The sequence below is a fragment of the Herpailurus yagouaroundi genome, unplaced genomic scaffold (assembly GCF_014898765.1).
Source record: "Herpailurus yagouaroundi ecotype Mexico unplaced genomic scaffold, PumYag 140, whole genome shotgun sequence".
Taxonomy (NCBI): domain Eukaryota; kingdom Metazoa; phylum Chordata; class Mammalia; order Carnivora; family Felidae; genus Herpailurus; species Herpailurus yagouaroundi.
Genome location: NW_024412395.1, coordinates 69,469,840 through 69,491,381, shown reverse-complemented (window position 1 = coordinate 69,491,381; position 21,542 = coordinate 69,469,840). Strand labels below are relative to the sequence as shown.

Sequence of the window (21,542 nt, the reverse complement as noted above, 5' to 3'; positions counted from 1 at the left end):
ATATATGGTACTACGCAAACAAGTTGCTCAGGCACTGAAATGAGGGGTTACCAACATTGAAAGCACCTAACCAGGATCAGGAGAGCAAAGTTCTGGGATCCAGTCTGCCTCTGATTAGCTAGGGTTTAGAACAAGTCAATTCACATCTCTAGAATCAATCTATCTGTATTTACTAGAGAGGTATTTCCAGAGTGGGTTCCACAGTACAATAACAACAAAACAGTGAAATGCTTACCAATAAAAGGATTTCATAGTCAAGTACGCATAGGGAAACGTAACTACTATAAAGCCACCACTCTTAGAGATTCACAATGAACTTTACTACAGTAAAATCTCTAAGAAGAGCTTATAATTAAGATAGCGGTTTAATTTTAATACATTTTTTCAAAGTCAATGGGTCATTAAAGTACTTTTTCTATTTATAAACATTAACATTGTAGCACTTCCTGGGTGGCTCAGTCCGTTAAGCGTCTGACTCTGGATTTCAGCTCAGGTCACGATCTCACAGTTAGTGAATTCGAGCCCTGCTTAGGATTCTCTCTCTGCCCCTCGTCTACTCGCACATGTGCTCTCTCTCAAAATAAATAAACTTAAAACAAAATATTAACATTGCAAAACACACTTTGCCTTTCCTCAAAAGATCAGACAGAATTACCATGATACAGCAATTCCACTTCTAGATTTTTACTCAAAAGAAGTGAAAGCAGGGACTTCAACAGACATTTGCACACCCGCATTCACAGTAGCATTATTCACAATGGCCAAAAGGTGGAAATAACCCAAATGTCCATCAACAAATAAAAGGATAAACAAAAACATGATTTAAACATACCACAGAGGATCATTCAACCTTAAGAAGGAATAAAATTCCAATACATGTTATAAGATGTAGAAGACATTTTGCTAAATGAAATAAGCCAGACACAAAAGGTTAAATATTATATGACTCCATTAGTCAAATTCATGGAGACAGAAAGTAGAATAGTGGTTACAAGGGATTGGAGGTGGAGAAGGATAATGGGGACTAACCATTAAATGGGCACAGAGTTTTAGTTTGGAGTGATGTCAAAGTTCTGGAAATGGATGGCAATGATGGCTACACATGCTTAAAATCACTGAACTGTACACTTAAAAATGGCTTAAATGGTAAATTTTATGTTATGTATATTCTACTACAATAAAAAAAAAAAACTACACTCTGCCAAATCCTGGGTTAGTTTTCTCTTAATGCTACCATTCTGAGTGTGAAATCACTAAAAAAGTCAATATAAATTACCTTACCTCAGCTACGCAACAAATTGACCCCAATGCTTCTCCACGAAAACCGTAAGTTGTCAAATTTTCAAGATCTTCATGACTATTTATTTTTGAAGTGTAGTATTTCATTGCCATTACAGGTGCATCAGTGGCCTTGATACCCTCACCATTGTCTCGCACCTCAATTTTATCAAATCCATAGTTCTCCTATAAAAAGTTAAAGAATACTTTTAGTACATACAGTAAACTGTTGTCACAGAAACAGAAAGCAACATAAGAGAAACAGTTGTGTCATTTATTTACCTTTTGTGGAATCTTAATATTAAGAAAGTAAGAGTTCAAATTGTTAACTCTATCAATTCCTAACTATGGTACAATGGGGAAGCCCCTTGTTTTCCCTGAACTCAGATTCAATTGTAAAATAAAGAAGTCAGTCTAATTGTAAAATAAAGAAGTCAGTTCCCTTGAAGTATTTCAGCACCATTGGATGTCTGTGTTTAAATTTACATTTAAACTTGACTAAGAAAATTCTACTAAATTATATATGCTTTTGCATATATAATCTCTCAAAAAAACAAAACTGAATACTATCACCTTCAAAAACAGCAGCTGATTCTACCCACCAAGAGTCTAGCAATTATCCTTATTCAGCCTTTTAATACTTTTCAATACTTTCTCCCTTTAACTATTTACTGCTTTCATAAGAATTTTAAATATTTAGTATAACTTTCTAAAGTTCTTTTTGCAAATAATCACTGAACAGAAAAATGCTGAGAAAATACATTAAATTTGGCAATCTCTGTGAGTTCTTTACTTGAAAAATGAGGAAAAAAACCCCAACTCAATTCATAGCTTAGTATTTGTAGGCTAATACTAAAAGTATGCATACATAACAAAAACAAAATCTAGGGACACCTGAGTGGCTCAGCTGGTTAAGTGTATGACTCTTGATCTCAGCTCAGGTCATGATCTCAGTTTGCAAGTTCGAGTCCCATGATGCGGCTCGGGATTCTGTCTCTCTCCCTTTCTCTGCCCCCCCCCTCAAAATAAATTAAAATAAACATTTAAAAAAAGGTTCAAAAACAAAATCTAAATCCCTATAGAGATCTTCCTGCAATTACAATCACTCTATTATTTTAAAATAATACAGTTTTTTAATAACCTGAATTTAAGTAATACTGTGTAAGTACTTTTTAGGTAAATTAGATATGTAAGGTGTTGGAGGGAGACCCTTAAGAATTAGTTCCTCATCTCTCTCAATCCACAATTAACATCCTAGAAACAGTTTGGCTGCTTCATTTTATAGAAAAATCATTAACTACAGAAAACTAATCTTGCAATACAAATACAACTCCAGACACGTGAGTAAAATAATACAAAGATCTGTTTAAATTTTTAAAATAAGATCAACTTTAACTAATTATGAAAACATTCCTAGTCAGGATAGTTATTATTGTATGAAATCATAATAAAACAAGTCTTATCATGTACAGCAACACAGTCATTTATTTTCAAACTCTACAAAGCAGAAACTGGTAAATATCAAGATACTAAAATATACAGCCAGATAAAAATGTGTACTTTACTTTTATCAGAAGACTTCTGTGGGCTGCCTAACACTATTTTTAAAAACGTGCTTTTCTTCCAGAGAGCTTTAAGAACAAAGTATGTCTGCCTAAGATTCAGGAGTGAAATATGTCAAATATAATTATCTAATCCTATTTATTATCAATTGTATTCTAATCAGAATCAGTCACTATAGTATACAAAATACCTTAAAAAACATAAATTGCCTTTCTTTGGGTTTAATAAATATTTTCCATGTTTATAAAGGTTACAATACGTTGACCCTTAAACACAAGAATTAGGGGTGCTGACTCCCACGTTGTCAAAAATCCATGTATAATTTTTGACTTCTCAAGAACTTAATAGCCTATTTTTTTTTTAATTTTTAATTCTAGCAGAGTTAACATAGCATTATATGTTCAAGTGTACAATATAGTGATTCAGTACTTTCATCTATTACTTGGTGCTCATCAAGACAAGTGTGCTGTTAATCCCCTTCACCTATTTCATCATAGGGTAGTTCTATTTTTAACTTTTTGATGAACCTCAATATTGTTTTCCAATGCACCAGTTTGCATTCCCACCAAGAGTGCAAGAGGGTTCCTTTTTCTCCACACCTTCAACACTTTGTTTCTTGTGCTGGTGATTTTAGCCATTCTAACAGGTGTGAGGTGATCTCTCATTGCAGTTTTGATTTGCGTTTCTCTGATGATGCTGAACATCATTTCATGTTTGTTAGTCATCTGTACTTCTTTGGGAAAATGTTCATGTATTCTATTTTTTAATTGGATTATTTGGGGTTTTGGTGTTGAGTTGTAGCAGTTCTCTATACATTTTGGATATGCCATTTGCAAATATCTTCACCCATTTGGTAGGTTGCCTTCTAGTTTTATTGTTTTCTTTGCTGTGCAGAAGCTTTTTATTGTGATGTTGTGCTAATAGCTTATTTTTGCTTTTACTTCACTGGTCTGATAAGACATATCTAGAAAAATGTTACAGCCAAAGTCTGACAAATTATGTCTGACTTTGTGTGCTCTTACAAGAGTTTATGGTTTCAGGTCTCACATTTAGATCTTTAATCCATTTTGAATTTATTTGTGTGTATGGTTTAAGAAAGTGGTGCAGTTTCTTTCACATATAGCTGTCCAGTTTTCCCAGCACTATTTATTGAAGAGACTGTCTTTTTCCCATTGCATTTTTCTTGCTTCCTTTGTGGAAGATTAATTGACCATAAAATTATGGGTTTACTTCTGGGTTTTCTGTTCTGTTTTATTGATCTATGTGTCTATTTTTGTACTGGTACCATAGTGTTTTGATTACTACAGCTTTGTAATATAACTTGGAAGTTTGGGATTGTGATCCTTCCAGTTTTGTATTTCTTTTTCAAGACTGCTTTGGCTATTCAGGGTCTTTGTGATTCCATACAAATTTTAGGACTGTTTATTCCCGTTCTGTGAAAATGGTGTTGTTATTTTGATGGGGATTGTATTAAATTTGTAGATTGCTTTGGGTAGCATGAACATTTTAACATTTGTTCTCCTAACCCATAACATGGAATGTCTCTCCACTTCTTCATGTCTTCAATTTCTTCCAACAGAGTTTACAGTTTTCAGAGTATAGATCTTTCACTTCCTTGGTTAACTTTATTCTTAGGTATCTTATTATTTTAGGTGCAGTTGTAGATGGGATTTTTTGAAATTTCTCTTTCTGTTACTTAGTATACAGAATTATATTACTAATCATTATTAGTATACAGAAGTGAAACAGATTTCTGTATGTTGATTTTGTATTGTGTGACTTTATTGAATTCATTTATGGTAGTTCTAGTTCTAGCAGTTTTTGGAGGAGTCTTTAGGGTTTTTAAAATATAGTATCATGTCATCTGAAATTGTGAAAGTTTTATTTCCTCTTTACCAATTTAGATGCCTTTTATTATTTTCTGTTGTCTGACTACCTATTGTCTGATATCTAGGACTTCCAGCAACATGTGAATAAAGGTGGTGAGAGTGGACATCCTTGTCTTGTTCCTGACCTTAGGGGAAAAGCTCTCAGTTCTTCTCCATTACTATGTCAGTGGTATTATATTGAGTTATGTTCTGTCTAAACCTACTCTAGTGATGGTTTGTTGTTGTTGTTGAAGGCTTTTATCATGAATGGATATTGTATTTTGTCAAATACTTTTCCTGCACCTATTGAAATAATACGGTTTTTATCCTCTCATTGATTTATCACATTGACTGATTCTCAAATATTGAAAAACCCTTGCAACCCAAGAATAGATCCCACTTGATCATGGTGAATAAATTTTTTAAATGTTGCCCCTCCCCTGCTCATACTCTCGGTCTCAAAAATAAATAAAACATTTAAAAAAATAAAAATAAAAAAGGGGGGGTGCGCCTGGGTGGCTCAGTCGGTTGGGCTTCCAACTTTGGCTCAGGTTATGATCTCGCGGTTTGTGAGTTCAAGCCCCGTGTTGGACTGTGTGCTGACGGCTCAGAGCCTGGAGCCTGCTTCAGATTCTGTGTGTCCTCTGTCTCTGCCCCTCCCCTGCTCATGCTCTGTCTCTCTCTGTCTCAAAAATAAATAAAACATTAAAAAAAAAATTTTTTTTATGTTTATTTATTCTTGAGGTCAGGGAAGGGGCAGAGAGGGACAGAGGATCCAAAGTGGGCTCTGTGCTGACAGCAGATAGCCTGATGTGGTGCTTGAACTCACAAAGTGGAGATCATGACCTGAGCTGAAGTCAGATGCTTAACCAACTGAACTACCCAGGCATCTCCCATGGTGAATGATGTTTTTAAATGTACTGTTGGATTCTCTTTGCTAATATTTTGTTGAGGATTTTGGCATCTATGTTCATCAGAGATTTTGGATTGCAGTTCTCTTTAATTGTGATGTCTTTATCTGGCTTTGGTGACGGGGTAATGCTGACCTCATACAATAAATTTGGAAGTTTTCCTTCCTCTATTTTTGTGGAATAGTTTGAGAGTAGGTATTAACTCCTAAAATGTTTAGAAGAATTCCCCTGTAAAGCCAGTTCATTTGCAATTTTTGTCTGTTGGGAGTTTTTTGATTACTGATTCAATTTCACTGCTGGTAATCAGTCTATTCAGATTTTTTACATCTTCCTTTTTGCAGTTTTTGGTAGTTCATAAATTTCTAGGAATTTATGTTTCTTCTAGGTTCTACAATTTGTTGGCATATACTTTTTCATAATACTCTAATTGTATTTCTGTGGTGTTGGTTATTTCTCTTCATTTGTGATTTTATTTCTTTTTTTTTTTCTTTTTTGATGAGTCTAACTAGAGGCTTACCAATCTTTTTGATCCTTTCTAAAAACCAGCTCCTAAACTGACATTTTATTACTTTTTTAGTTTGTGTCATTTATTTCTGCTCTAATCTTTACATCTCCTTTCTTCTACTCATTTTGGGTTTTGTTTGTTCTTTTTCTAGCTCCTTTAGGTATACGGTTAGGTTGTTTGAAATTTTTCTTGCTTCTTGAGGTAAGCCTGTATTGCTGTAAACTTCCATCTTAGATCCACTTTTGCTGCATCCCAAAGATTTTAGACTGTTGCATTTTCATTTGTCTCCATGGTTTTTTTTTCTTTTCTTTTTTTTTTTTTTTTTAATTTCTTTGATTTCTTGGCTGACCTATTCATTGTTTGGTAGCATGTTATTTAACCTCTATGTATTTGTGCTCTTTCCAGATTCTTTGTGGTTATTTGGTTTCATTATGGTCAGAAAAGATGCATGGTATGACTTTGTTCTTTCTGAATGTTGACACTTGTGTTGTGGCCTAATATGTGATCCATTCTGGAGAATGTGTGATGAGCACTTGAAAAGAAAGTGTATTCTGCTGTTTTACGATGGACTATGAAAAGAAAGTCTATTCTGCTGTTTTAGAATGGACTGTCCTAAATATATCTGTTAAATCCATTTGGTCCAGTGTGTCATTCAAAGCTACTGTTTCCCTGTTAATTTTCCTAGATTATCTGTCCACTGATGTAAGTGAAGTGTTAAAGTCCTCTATGTTATTTTATTACTATCAATTAGTTCCTGTTTCTTTTTAGCTATTTTACTCATTTAAGTGCTACGTTGGGTGCGTAAATATTTACAGTTGTTACATCTTCTTGCTGGATTGTCCTCTACAATTATAGAGTGCCCTTGTCTCTTGTTACTGTCTTGGTTTTAAAGTCTATTTTGTCCGACATAAATCATTGCTACCCCTGCTTTCTTTTGACATCATATACATGAAATATGTTTCTCCATCCCACACTTCCAATCTGCAGATGTTTTTAGGTCTGAAATGAGTCTCTTGTTGGCAGAAAATAGACTGGTCTTGGGTTTTTATCAATTCCATCACCCTACATCTTTTGATTTGAACATTTAGTCCATTTATATTCAAAGTAATTATTGATATTTATTGCCATTTTGTTACTTGTTTTATGGCTGTTTTTGTAGTTCTCTGATACTTTCTTCTCTTGCTCTCTTTCAAGGTTTGCTGGCTTTCTTTAAAATTATATACCTGGATTCTTTTCTCTTTATTTTTTGCATTTTTATTACTGGCTTTTTGGGTTTTTGCATATAGCAGTCTATATTAAGCTGATTGATGGTCACTTAAGTCTGAACCATTTCTTCTCTCTCCAAATGTTTTAGGTATATGGTGTCATATTTTACATCCTTCTGTGAATCTCTTGACTGATTTTTATTTTATTTTTATTTAAATGTTTATTTATTTTTGAAAGACAGACAGAATGCGAGTGGGGGTGGTGCAGAGAGGCAGAGAGACACCGAATCTAAAGCAGGCTCCAGGCTCTGAGCTGTCAGCGCAGAGCCCCATGTGGAGCTCGAGCTCACAAGCTGTGAGATCATGACGTAAGCTGAAGTCAGCTGCCCAACTGGCTGAGCCACCCAGGCGCCCCACTCTTGACCAATTTTTAAAGACATACTTATTTTTACTGCTTTAGTGCTTCTCACTTTTTTTACTCCTACTTTTGCTCTTCCCTTTCCACTCAAAGACTCCCCTTTAACATTTCTTTTTTTTTTTATTAAAAAAATTTTTTTTAACGTTTATTTATTTTTGAGACAGAGAGAGACAGAGCATGAACAGGGGAGGGTCAGAGAGAGGGAGACACAGAATCTGAAACAGGCTCCAGGCTCTGAGCTGTCAGCACAGGGGCCTGATGCGGGGCTCGAACTCATGGACCGCGAGATGGTGACCTGAGCCGAAGTCAGACGCTCAACTGACTGAGCCACCCAGGTGCCCCATCCCCTTTAACATTTCTTTTTTTTTTTTTAATTTTTTTTTTCAACATTTATTTATTTTTGGGACAGAGAGAGACAGAGCATGAACAGGGGAGGGGCAGAGAGAGAGGGAGACACAGAATCGGAAACAGGCTCCAGGCTCTGAGCCATCAGCCCAGAGCCCGACGCGGGGCTCGAACTCACGGACCGCGAGATCGTGACCTGGCTGAAGTCAGACGCTTAACCGACTGCGCCACCCAGGCGCCCCGTCCCTTTAACATTTCTTATAGGAGGGTTGGTTTAGTGGTCATGAATTCCTTTTTCTCTCTCCTATTCTGAATGGGGAAACTCACTCTCTCCTGTTCTGAATGATTGCCTTGATGAATAGAGTACCCTTGGCTGTAGGTTTTTTCCTTTCAGCACTTTGACTATATCATGCCATTCCCTTCTGGCCTGCCAAGTTTCTACTGACAAACCTGCTGATAGCCTTATGGGGTTTCCCTTATATGGAACTGGCTTCTCTTACTGCTTTTAAAATTCTCTATCACTACTTTTTGCCATTTTAATTACTATATGTCTTTATGTATGCCTCCTTGGGTTGATTTTGTTGAGGGATCTCTGTGCCTCCTGCATCTGGACCTCTGTTTCCTTTCCCAGATTAAGGACATTTTCAGCTATTATTTCTTCAAATATATTTTCTTCCCCCTTTTCTCTTCTTCTGGGATCCCTATAGTACAAATATTATGCTTGATGGAGTCACTGACTTCTCTAAGTCCATTCTCATTTTGAATAATTTTTTCTCTCACCGTTTGGCTTGATTACTTTCTAAGATTCTGTGCTCCAGGTTGCTAATTTGCTCCTCTGCATCCTCTAGCCTGCTATTATTCGATCTATTGTTTCTTAAATTTCATTTACTGTGTTATTTATAGCTTGTTCTTTTTTTCTCTCTTTGTTAAGGACCTCACTGATGTCCCCCACTCTTTTCTCAAGTTCAGTATCTTTATGATCATTACTTTAAATTCTCTATCAGGCATATTACTTGTATCTGTTTCTCCTAGGTTTCTTGCTGTGGTTTGGCCTTGCTCTTTCATTTGGTACATATATCCTGTCTCTTCATTGTGTCTAGCTCTCTGTGTCTGTTTCTGTGTGTTAGGAAAGTCAACCACAGTGCAGTGTCCCCTATTCACCAGAACGTGTCACTTCAGGAGTGTCTCCTATGTGTGTTGGGCCTGCTGTTGTATCCTGGCTGCTTTTTCCTTTGCTGCAGTACCCTGCAGAGATTCTCCTTGACTGTTGTGGGCACTATTTGGTCCCTGGCTGCTGTGGGGCACACAGTTTTAACAAGATGAGTGCTGGTCTGCTTGCAAAACGAGACCTGCTGCCGCTGCTAGACTGAAGCCCCACATAGTGCATAGGTTGGAAGATACAGTGTTGGGAAGGTTTGCACTGGTCTTCTGGGAGAGGGGACTCAAAATGTCAGAACTGAGGCATATGTGACTGGGAAGTGTGGATCTGCTGAAGTGCAGTGTTGGGGCAGGGGCCATGGGGTAAGCAAGTTAGGTAGTGTCAGTGCCACGCTGGTTCTCACACGTGGCCATGTGTTTGCACTGGGGCATATGGGAGAGAAATGGTATCTGCCCATTCCTTTTTTCCGGGAGGAGACCCACAGTGATCCCTGCTGTCCGGGACATGCTCTGAAATGAGTAAACTACTCTCCCTCCCATTTTCAAACTGCTGTTTCTATGCTGTAACTCCAAGGGCTGTTGGTTGTGCTCTCTTTAAGGGCAGGGACTCCACTTCCTATTGTTATCCAGGCTCTCCCAGAATGTGGCTTTTTAAAATTCCATGCTTTAGGTCCTGCTGGCTTTAAGAATTCATGGAATTCGGCCCCTCTGGCTTTCAAAGCCACATATTTGGGGCTTCATCTTCCCCATGCAGGTTGCCTAGTGCAATATAGTCTATTTCTCCTCCCTCTTCATATCTGCAGTTCTCTCCCCTCCATGGAGCACTCCCCACCACGTCTCTGCTCTTCCTACCGTCTTTGATGTGGCCTCTTGTCTACCACTTCTCTTTAGTTGTGGAGTTTGTTTTGCCAGCCTTCAAGTCTGTTCCGGGTTATTTACACTGATGTGAGTGTTACCTAGTTGTATCTGTGGAACTAGGTGAGCTTAGGGTCCTCTTACTCCGCCATGTTCCCAGCCTCCTCTTAATAGCCTCATATTGACTAGCAGCTTCACCAATAACACAAAAAGTCAATTAACACACATTTTGTATGTTACATATAGTATATGCTATATATTCTTACAATATAGTAAATTCAGAAAAAGACAATGTTATTAAAATCGTAAGGAAAAGAAAATATATTTGCAGTACTGTACTATATTTATCAAATAAAAAATCCACATCAAAGTGGACTCATGCAGTTCAAACCTGTGTTGTTCAAGGGCCAACTGTATATTGTTGAAAACAAATACAGGTTTGGGGCACCTGGATGGCTCAGTCGGTTGAGCGTCCAACTTCGGCTCAGGTCACGATCTCACAGTTTGTGAGTTCAAGCCCCACGTTGGGCTCTGTGCTGACAACTCAGAGCCTGGAGCCTGCTTTGGATTGTCTGTCTGTCTGTCTGTCTGTCTGTCTCTCTCTCTCTCTCTCTGCCCCTCCCCCACTAGTGCTCTGTCTCTCAAAAATAAATAAATGTAGAAAAAAATTAAAAAAAAAAAAAACTTTAATACAGGTTTGAAATGGCTTATAACAGCAGTTCTCAGCATCAACTAGAAACTTGTTACAAATGTAATTCTAGGGCCCAGTAACTAAAGTATTCTGATACACCCAAACATTATTAAAACCACTAGCATAGAGCAAAGATCTTGAATGGGTTTTAGAAACAGAAAGATCTGAACTACAATCTGATTCACTACTTACTAATTATAGGACTTTGGGAAAGTTCTCAGAACCTTAATTACTTGTAAAACAGGTATAGTAGTAGATAATTCAGAGTTTTTATAAGGAGCAATTACAACTACATGTATATGTAGTTCACGTACAAACTATAAAATATATATATACATATATATATATGAAAAAAGGAAAGCCTCTGCTATAAAGATTTTTATCAGTATCATTTATGCTGTCATCCTAACTGTAAATACCTGATAATTAGAAGATTATAAAAATGTATTCCTACATTCACTCAAACAATTTATTCACCATTATGTACCAGGCACTGGCCAGGTATGAAGCGCACAAAAAATGAAAAAATATATACCTTACCTCTAGGAGCTAGTAGTTTATAATAAGGGAGATAGACATGCAAACTAATTGTAATAAATCAATATCGTAAGTCATATTAACTCATGATTTAATATATAGCACTTAAAATTTTTTAATGTGACAACTATGACACAACAAGGGAAATAGTTTTGAAATTAGGTTTGTGGAAAAGATAAAATGCAAATGAGCATAAAACAAGTAAATAACCAAGCATAACCAAAGAATAATAGTAGAAAATATGGACAAATTAGATTCATGTTTTTGGTGATGGAGTCCTAAAGAATAACTTTTCTTTTAAAATTTCCTTTAGTGTTACTGTAATATTGACTTAAGTTAAAATTTATTTTTAAGAATTTACTCTTAAGAAAGTAAAACATGCAATGTCCTAAGAATAATTCACTAATACATAGAAAGAGAAAGATAACAGCTGTAAGGAGAACTCATCTGCCCAGCCCTTTTTTGCTTTAAAGGTATTTGGCTTTTCAGGGACACTCACCAGTTTAACATCTATGCTTGTGGCACCTGCATCCAAGGAGTTTTCAATGAGCTCTTTCACAACACTGACCACTGAAGTGATTATCTGAGAACTTGAAAGGAGGCGCACTGTTGCTGCAGGCAACTGTTTCATTCTAGCTTTTAGCAGAGTAGCTAAAGATAAAATGTAAGTTATAAAAATAAACATTATCAAACATTCCTAACAGATCTGATAGTAACAATAATTAATAGCAGCTCACATTTACTGAACTTCCCAGTATGCCAGGATCTATTTTAAGCACACAGTATTAAATCATTTATTTCTTACAATATTCTTTAAAATAGAAATCTCACCTCCATCTTACGAGACTGAGGCACAGAGAAGTTAGCTAGTATATCACACTATGGTAATAATTAAACAACAATAAGAAGAATTGTGCTATAATGCGTGTAGTATATGATCTACCAAGCTAGGAATGACCAGGTGGATCCTTGGGATGTGGATGACATCAGTCAGTCATAAACCTTAATGGCATTCTCAAACATCATTAATCATCTATACATTATGATGAGTCCAATGCCTTTTTCAGTCACTGAGCTCTATTGCAATTAGGGTACCTAGACCCTAGCATTACCATTAATATAAACTACTCAGATCTCAGACATATCAGATAGCTATCTTCTATACTACCGTGCCTAAAACATCATTCCAATCATGGAGCTTCCCAAGACAAAGCTCCAATCTCTATGCTGGCATTCAAGGTCCTTTACATACAGTCGAACCTATATATCCAAAATCTCTTTGCCACTAAATGTTTTAGCTAAAAAAGCCTATGTCTAGGGGCACCTGAGTGGCTCAGTTAGTTGAGTGCCTGACTCTTAATTTCAGCTCAGGTCATGATCACAGGCTCGTGAGATTGAGCCCCTTATCAAGGTCCACACTGAGCATGGAACCTGCTTGAGATTCTCTCTTCCCCACTCTGCTGCTGTCCCCTACTCACTAAAAAAATTTTTATATAAATTTAAAAAACCCTTTGTCTAATAAAACCCTTTCAAACAAAGAAACAAAAAAAACCTCATATGGAAATCCCATATGTAAAGCATACAGGGAGTAAGGTTTGCATCTGCCTTAATGCTTAATTTCAGAAGAGATTTCAGGAAAAGAAAAAACACTAACTTGAAAGAGTGCAATTCTTCTATTGCAAGACCCAAAAATGGGAAAGAGGGGAACCCTAGGTACTTCTTTAATTTACCATGATTCACATGCTCACATGATTTGATCCTATGGAATCTAAATCCAAACAAAAGCAATGCCAGCAATGCCAAACAAACTAAAAAGATATCCATTTAGGATCCTTTCTCAGGCAAATTAAAACATAAACAGCACAGTCATGTAAAGAATAGGTAAACAAGAAATGGAGAGTAGTCACTAGAACAATTACATAGGAATTTAGGGGATGCATTTATGGGAAGAGGCCAACATACTGAGTTCTGAGCAATGTTAACTGATCACCGTTAAAAAATAGAACTATATTATGCTTTGTACAAGGCAAATCTGATTAGCACAGCAGAAAAACATACCAGATTGGAGTCTTTAAAAAACGTGTTTGGAGGTTCATCTTTATTACATGTTAACTGAAACAAATCACTTACCTTTCTGTATAAAATCAATTCATTACCTGTATCAATGGGGATAGTGTCTCACTGGTTTGCTGTGAGGATCAAATAAGCAAGCTATATGAAGTTTTCTGTAAATGACAAGGCTACAGAAAATGTACAGTATTGTGATATGGGGTCATTATGGAATGGAATGATGGGAATTTTTAATACTAACAATTAACTTCTAATTAAGCTGCATATTTGATTTAGTTTTGGGGTACATAGTTTTAGGGAGAGTGGCTTTGTAAACAACCATCTCTCAATTTTTTTTGTGGCTCTCAAGGGCTGGGAGGCTATTGTAGTCTGGAAAACAGTGTGGACAGTTAGGCCACTCCACTCTCATACCATTCAGACAAATTAGTGCTATCATAGCAAAAGGCACCCTCTGCACTCTACCCAAGGTTCTGACTGGACACAGGTCTGAGGATATAGAGCCGCACTATCCAACATGGTAGCCACTAGGCAAATGTGACTACTGAGCACTTGAAATGTGGCTACTCCAAATTAAGATATTCTAATACAATCTGGGTTTCAAACTCAATATAAAAAAAACATATACAATATACACTTTTATTAAGTTCTTATATGGACCTTAAGAAAAAATGATGTTCTGAATATACTGGCTTACCTCAGTATTAAAATTAACTTCATTTTTAAAATTTGTTTTAATATGATTATGAGAACATCTAAAATTATACATGGCATACATTATAGTTCTATTGGACAGAGACATACAGAGTAGTGGTTAACACAGCAGGCTCTGTTATATCTGTTATAACGAAACAGAGCAGGTTTCATTATATCCTAGCTCGTATGCTAATAAAATTAAAATCTAGAACTCAATCACCTAATCTATAGAAATGGAGAAGATAATAATATATGGTTTTGGTGAGAAGTAAATAAGATAATGAATACAACTTATTACAACGTTTCACATACACATTTTAAAGATCCCAGGATACCTGGACTACATTGAGTTCCTCCAAACACCTAAATGAATACCGTCCCTACCCTCACCTTCGAATCCTTACTTCCACAGAGGTTAATCCATGGCCTGGAACCAGGTCAGGCTTGGGTTCAAGAGGTCTTCTACTTTAGTTTGAGAATCCCAAGGATCTAAGAAAAACAAATCAAACTTTGGGGTATAACTTTAGCATCACCTCACCTTTTACTCTTTCTGGGCAATCTTATTAATCCTCAGCATCTTTGCCTCATTCTCTACAATGTGTCTTACCAAATTTACTATTTTTCTCCCCAAGTCCCTAATTTCATCCCAATCTTCCAGTTTACTGAGGTCAAGGCAGACCACAGCATGCACTCTTCTATCTTCACACACATCTTACCTCCTCCACCCCACTATGTCCTCTGGTTTCTTAAAAATGTTTACACCTTTGCCCATACTCTACTTCCCTAACTCCCAAGTCAATGTCTCTTCTTTCTAAGAACTTTCATCTACTTTCTTTATCCAATCCTCCCACAGGCATCTTGACCTTCAAAGCAAAAGCAAAAAAATTCTTCCCTCAACCCTATTACCCCAATGATTATCTTGTTTCTTTATGATGCCAAACATCTAAATCTATAACCACAACAGAGATCTCTCTTCTCTTCCCACATTAAAACAGGCATTTTTTTTTTCTTTAAGCTTATTTATTTTGAGGGGGAGAGAGAGAGAACGAGAGTGAGCAGGGGAGGAGCAGAGAGAGATGAAGAGGGAGAGAATCCTAAGCAGGCACCTCGCTGTCAGCACAGAGCCTAACATGGGGCTCAAACTCATGACCAGTGAGATCATGACCTGAGCCAAAATAAAAAGTCTGATGCTTAACTGACTGATACACCCAGGCACCCCCAAAACAGCCTTTTCTAATAATCAGTGTCAAAGTGACCTCAAGATAAGTACTTGTAAAACAGAATTTATCATCCTGCACCCCTTCCCATGCCCTCTACTTCATTTTGCTGTTTCTCTTAGTAACACACTGTTCTTAGTGACTCAAGTCAAAAACCTCAATCTTCTATGGGGCGCCTGGGTGGCGCAGTCGGTTAAGCGTCCAACTTCAGCCAGGTCACGATCTCGCAGTCCGGGAGTTCGAGCCCTGCGTCAGGCTCTGAGCTGATGGCTCAGAGCCTGGAGCCTGTTTCCGATTCTGTGTCTCCCTCTCTCTCTGCCCCTCCCCTGTTCATGCTCTGTCTCTCTCTGTCCCAAAAATAAATAAACGTTGAAGAAAAAAAAAAAAAACCTCAATCTTCTTTTGCCATCAATCCCATTATTTGCATCTCTACTTCCTAGTGCGATCCTATCTATCAATCTAGACTCAGTTCCAAAGTCATTTGTAACATGGTCCCTTCTGATCACTCAACCAAGAATGATCCTTTCCTCCCCCTACATTCTTAAAGAACTTGGCTTGCATCACTCATGGGATGTTTATCACACCTGTCTTGACCTGTACAACTTCTGAATGCAGGTAATCATATAGTATGTATTTCTGGATGCAGCACAGAACAATCATAGTACTTCACTCACAGCAAGCACTTGGAAGAATACTAATCAAGGGCCACAAAGAACAATTCTATCAGCAAGCCAATGTAAACATTAGGAAAAGTGTCCTCCTTCCTAGCAAGTCACACTCTATTTTAACTGGCTTCCATATCATCCCCTACCTCACCTGTATCTCCTAATCAGACTTTTTTCTGGACTGAAGGACTTTATTTCCAAGAACTTTCTAAATATCATCATTTAGATAACATGTCCCAAATTGACCTCAGACCTTCTCTAATTAACTATCTTCCCATAGACCTCATGAAGATAAAAAGCTTCTGCACAGCAAAGGAAACAACCAACAAAACTAAAAGGCAACCAATGGAATGGGAAAAGATATTTGCAAATGACCTATCGGACAAAGGGCTAGTATCCAAAATCTATAAAGAGCTCACCAAACTCCACACCTGAAAAACAAATAATCCAGTGAAGAAATGGGCAGAAAACATGAATAGACATTTCTCTAAAGAAGACATCCAGATGGCCAACAGGCATGAAAAGATGCTCAACATCACTCCTCATCAGGGAAATACAAATCAAAACCACACTGAGATATCACCTCACGCCAGTCAGAGTGGCCAAAATGAACAAATCAGGAGACTATAGATGCTGGAGAGGATGTGGAGAAACGGGAACCCTCTTGCACTGTTGGTGGGAATGCAAACTGGTGCAGCCGCTCTGGAAAACAGTGTGGAGGTTCCTCAAAAAATTAAAAACAGACCTACCCTATGACCCAGCAGTAGCACTGCTAGGAATTTACCCAAGGGATACAGGAGTACTGATGCATAGGGGCACTTGTACCCCAATGTTTATAGCAGCACTCTCAACAACAGCCAAATTGTGGAAAAAGCCTAGGTGTCCATCAACTGATGAATGGATAAAGAAACTGTGGTTTATATACACAATGGACTACTATGTGGCAATAAGAAAGAATGAAATATGGCCCTTTGTAGCAATGTGGATGAACTGGAGAGTGTGATGCTAAGTGAAATAAGCCATACAGAGAAAGACAGATACCATATGGTTTCACTCTTAGGTGGATCCTGAGAAACTTAACAGGAACCCATGGGGGAGGGGAAGGAGGAAAAGAAAAGAGGTTAGCGTGGGAGAGAGCCAAAGCATATGAGACTCTTAAAGACTGAGAACAAACTGAGGGTTGATGGGGGTGGAAGGGAGGGAAGGGTAGGTGATGGGCATTGAAGAGGGCATCTTTTGGGATGAGCACTGGGTGTTGTATGGAAACAAATTTGACAATAAATTTCATATATTAAAAAAAAACTATCTTCCCATATTTGGTAATAAAAACAGCTACCATAAGCAATTTCATATAGATATGTATATATATGTATATATCTATATACATACACACACACACACACACACAATTCCCATTAGTCCTTACAACAACCCTATCATTCCTCTATTACAAATGAAATTTGAAAGTTTTATAAGAACAAGATCAGAAGATTCATGATCACAAAACTAGTCTGTGATGGATACACACCTGCATATCTTGGCATGTTTCACTCAAAGGCAATGCTCAGCTCATCCAGTCTCACATGGAAAAATTAAAAATCCTGAAATCATCCTAAAAATTCTACTTTTTCTATATTCTGCCACTCAGTTCTATCTATCCTACTACCTAAATATTTCTCATACTAGTCCTCTCTATACCTATGACCTCTGTTTAGCCCTTAAACATTTCTCTCCTAATGCACTGCAATAACCACCTTATTGATATTCTGCCTCAATCTCAACCAATGATAGGGTTCTTTCTATATTTAAATTTCATCATGTTGCTACCCTACTTAAAATTTTATAAAGAGTTCCAACTGCTGGGGCGCCTGGGTGGCTCAGTCGGTTGAGCATCCAACTTCGGCTTAGGTCATGATCTCCCAGCTCATGAGTTTGAGCCCTGAGTTGGGCTCTATGCTGACACCTCGGAGCCTGGAGCCTGCTTCAGATTCTGTCTCCCTCTCTCTCTCTGCCCCTAACCCACTCGCATTCTGTCTCTGTCTTTCAAAAATAAATAAACATGGGGCGCCTGGGTGGCGCAGTCGGTTGGGCGTCCGACTTCAGCCAGGTCACGATCTCGAGGTCCGTGAGTTCGAGCCCCGCGTCGGGCTCTGGGCTGATGGCTCAGAGCCTGGAGCCTGTTTCCGATTCTGTGTCTCCCTCTCTCTCTGCCCCTCCCCCATTCATGCTCTGTCTCTCTCTGTCCCAAAAATAAATAAAAAAAAAAAAAATTAAAAAAAAAAATAATAAAATAAATAAACATTAAAAAAAAAATTTTTTTTTAATTAAAAAAAAAAAAGAGTTCCAACTGCTAACCAGGTAAAGTCCAAAATCCTTAACTGGACCTTTATCTTTCTAACCTCATCCCACTGTTCTACAAATGCACAGTAAGCCTGTCATACTGCACAACCTGTCTCTCTTAATATGGTGGCACTCACTGGTTCCTTAGCTCACAAGGTTCCCTTTCTATACGAATGACTTCTAATCATCCTTCCAGATTTAGTTCAAGTATCACCTCCTCAAGGAAGCCCTTCTTAACCACTCCAACATCAACCCTCTCCCACTGAACAGATTAGGCATTTCTTTGTCTGTACTCCCATAGCACCTTTTCCTTAGAGCTAACGGAAACTCAGCATAGGCTATTCTAACCATTGTTTTTCTGTCTCTTCCTCCTGGCTCAGAGTTCTCTGAGGACAGAGATTTTATATTAATCTCATATCCTTAGCATAACCTGTTGAACACAGCCAGCATTCCACCGTATATATGCTCAATGACACATTCTGAAAAGTGAAAGAGTTGCAGTCAGGCTTACATCACAGCATAGAATGTGTGAAATTATCAGGAATCAGTCTTCCATATTTAATGGGAAGGAAATCAAACACTCCTGAAAGTACTTCCAGGAAAGTCATTTAAGGACAACAAAGTACCTAAAAAAGAAGCAGAGAACTTAATAGGCTTTAGGGAAACACAGTGAAATAATTTACTTTGAAAACATGATAAATGTAGGGCACCTGGGGTCTCAGTCAGTTTGTCCTCCAACTCTTGATTTCAGCTCTGATCATCATCTCACTGGATTGGGATCTGGCCAGCATGGGGCTCTGCACTGAGCATGGAGACTGCTTGGCATCTTCCTCTCTCGGCTCCCTTCCCCCGCCCCCCCCCCCACTACAGCTCTCTCAAAATAAATAAATACACATTTTTAAAAACAAGGAAAAACTAAAGTGGAAAAAGAACCATAATAAATATAACCCACTAGTTTCATAGAACCAATAGAAATGCAAGATACATACATGTCTATAACCAACCTTCTTTTACACTAATTTTGAAATATTACTGAAAGTTAGTTCAGGAATACAAATCACAAACTGACGAGGTAATGAAATTCGCTGTCAGAGATGATTTCAAATAATCTTAACTTTTCCTCTCCGTTCTCAAAGAAGATAAATTTTTGAAATTCACATTTCCTCAGCAGGTATTACAAGTGCCTGTCTTCAACGCGTGGATACACCCAGAATGACACCAGTAAAAACCATGGTTAAGTGAGAGTCTGCTTGCCTCAGCTGTAGGAGCCACAACATACAACCTAAACCACACTCACGAGTTACGGCTGTCCGGGGCTAAAATGTCTGCCTGGCAGGCAACTTTAAGTCCTGCACTCAGAAGGATCTGGGAAATGGGCTGCAACAAAGGCCTAAACACGGTTTGGTCAGGAATGGCCACACCAGACATTAGCGAGCCCAGACCTGCTCAAAGACCGCCCTCCACGCGCGCGCGCCCAAGAGCCTGGCTTCGGCCGCTTCCCGCCCCTCGGTTAGTGGAGGGGAGGAGGGCACACGGCGGCCAGTGGCGCTTGCACGCCGACCGGGACAAGTTGAGGAGAAGGGACTCCCGAGACTACGAGAAGATAAGACTGAATGGCCGTTAGGCACACAACACTACCTTCTTGCTCGCGGGAGGCAGGCAATTACCATCCACCGTCGGACCTGACAGCGTCCCGCAAGGTTCACGGGCCCAGCCTCGCGGATCTCGGACTCGCCCCTAGCGCGCGGCGGGGTGGGCCCTAGGCGCGCAGCACTTAGTCCCGCCCTTCCCGAGGAACGTGGGATTGACGCTGTCCGCGGCCAATCCCCTGACGGCGCGTTCGGCTCTGAAAGCTTCCGCAAGCTGCGCTGCGCTGCGCTGCGCTGGGGTTGATCATTGGCATTTGGCCTGGGAGAGACGCCGTCGCCGCGGAGCTAGTTCTGCTCCCAGCTGGCCGGCGGGTGAGTGGTCAAAAACGGCCGTAGGGGATGTGCTGCTAGGTAGGGAGCTGCTAGCCGGCCAGGGTAGGTTTGAGGGGAGAGAGTGAACTACGGTTGCGTCCGGGGCTCCCAGTCTGACCGTGCGGGTCTAGTGGCCACCGAGGCTTGCCCCCACATTCTCGTCGTCTTGCCGTGGTACTGGCGGGATGTGTAGCTCTGAGAAGGACGGGGAGGGTGGAGGAGGCCCTGCGGGGGTAGCAGCAGCGGCTTTTGCTGAGCTTTTACTGGCCAGGCGCTCCAGCATTCGGGGAAAGCTGCCCGTGGTTGTCTGGCTGGCGATGGAGTCCCCAAGAGGGTCCTAGCGGGTCGCAGCCCTCGGGGCACTCGCGTAGGCAGACAATGTGGAAGTCTTTGTCCTGAAGCGGCGCGGCTGCCTTCTTGCAAAGATTTTGTGAACCGGCGTAGGGTCCGTACCACACCAGCTTTGCCTTCCAGGCTAGATATAAATTTTAAGCCTTTTTCGAGCTTTATTTTTTCCCCCTCCATCCTGTAGAAAAATGGAAAAGTATCTTGAGTTGTGGTATCTTTTAAATATAACCTATAGCTCATGAAAATAATGTACGATGCAAAGTAGATGTGTTTAGGTTAGAAGAAGTATTTACACACGTAAATTTGAGACTTTTGCTTCTTAGTGCGACCAACTTTCATAACCATAAACCTTGATGCGTGCGTTTTCCATAGATTTTTGGAAAGAGAATGAGGCATTTTACTCTGGAAACACTTGTTGCATGCAGTTATGGGAAATTCCTCTCTCAGTGCCAACTCTGTTATGGAAAGGGTTCATTTATTTCTAAATCAGCTGTTCCAAATATACTTTCACCATGTCCCCCTTTCAGTCTCACTGGTTGGTTTTTACTGGGATGATAGGTATTCTTCAAGACAGTTATACTTTGTTCAAGGGATTCTTAGAACCAAGTAAATGCCAGCATTAAATTAACTGGGAACCAGTAATCCATTTCTCCTTTGGTGTTCCACTTGAATGCAATAAAGGGAAAAACTTAGAAAATGAAAGAAAAAAACCTAAAATTTAAGGAGAGTTGACAAGTTAAAGGAGGAATCATTGTTGTAACCTTACTGTACCAGGGGACAGAAACAAGCTTTATCCCTTGACCATATAAATTTTTCACCACATTATGTTCCTCCCAGGTTTAGTATTTAAAAAGAAGTGAATTCCACTCTTTATGGAAACAACATTACATTATATGTAAGTCTGGCTACTCATA

At 38.9% G+C, this 21,542-nt stretch overlaps 2 protein-coding genes across 14 annotated transcripts in view; one reads left to right on the top strand and one right to left on the bottom strand.

Moving 5' to 3' along the window:
- Positions 1-20,087, bottom strand: part of PMS1 (PMS1 homolog 1, mismatch repair system component) — a 102,056-nt gene extending 81,969 nt beyond the window's left edge. For 4 of the 7 annotated variants that reach the window (XM_040475630.1, XM_040475635.1, XM_040475634.1 and 1 more), the window contains exons 1-4: positions 19,958-20,085; positions 14,488-14,586; positions 11,834-11,985; positions 1,282-1,464 (exon numbers count right to left, since the gene is read on the bottom strand). In XM_040475630.1, coding sequence (XP_040331564.1) covers positions 1,282-1,464; positions 11,834-11,965 — 315 coding nt within the window. In that variant the 5' untranslated portion in view covers positions 11,966-11,985; positions 14,488-14,586; positions 19,958-20,085. Of the gene's footprint in view, positions 1-1,281; positions 1,465-11,833; positions 11,986-14,487; positions 14,587-18,830; positions 18,946-19,957 lie in introns of all 7 variants that reach the window. The other 3 variants (XM_040475631.1, XM_040475636.1, XM_040475632.1) reach the window with 3 other exon arrangements.
- LOC121030823 (ORM1-like protein 1) overlaps positions 19,818-21,542 on the top strand; it is a 50,580-nt gene continuing 48,855 nt past the window's right edge. For all 7 annotated transcript variants that reach the window (XM_040475638.1, XM_040475640.1, XM_040475641.1 and 4 more), the window contains exon 1: positions 19,818-19,922. The gene's annotated coding sequence lies outside the window, so the exon portion shown is untranslated. The remainder of the gene's footprint in view (positions 19,923-21,542) is intronic.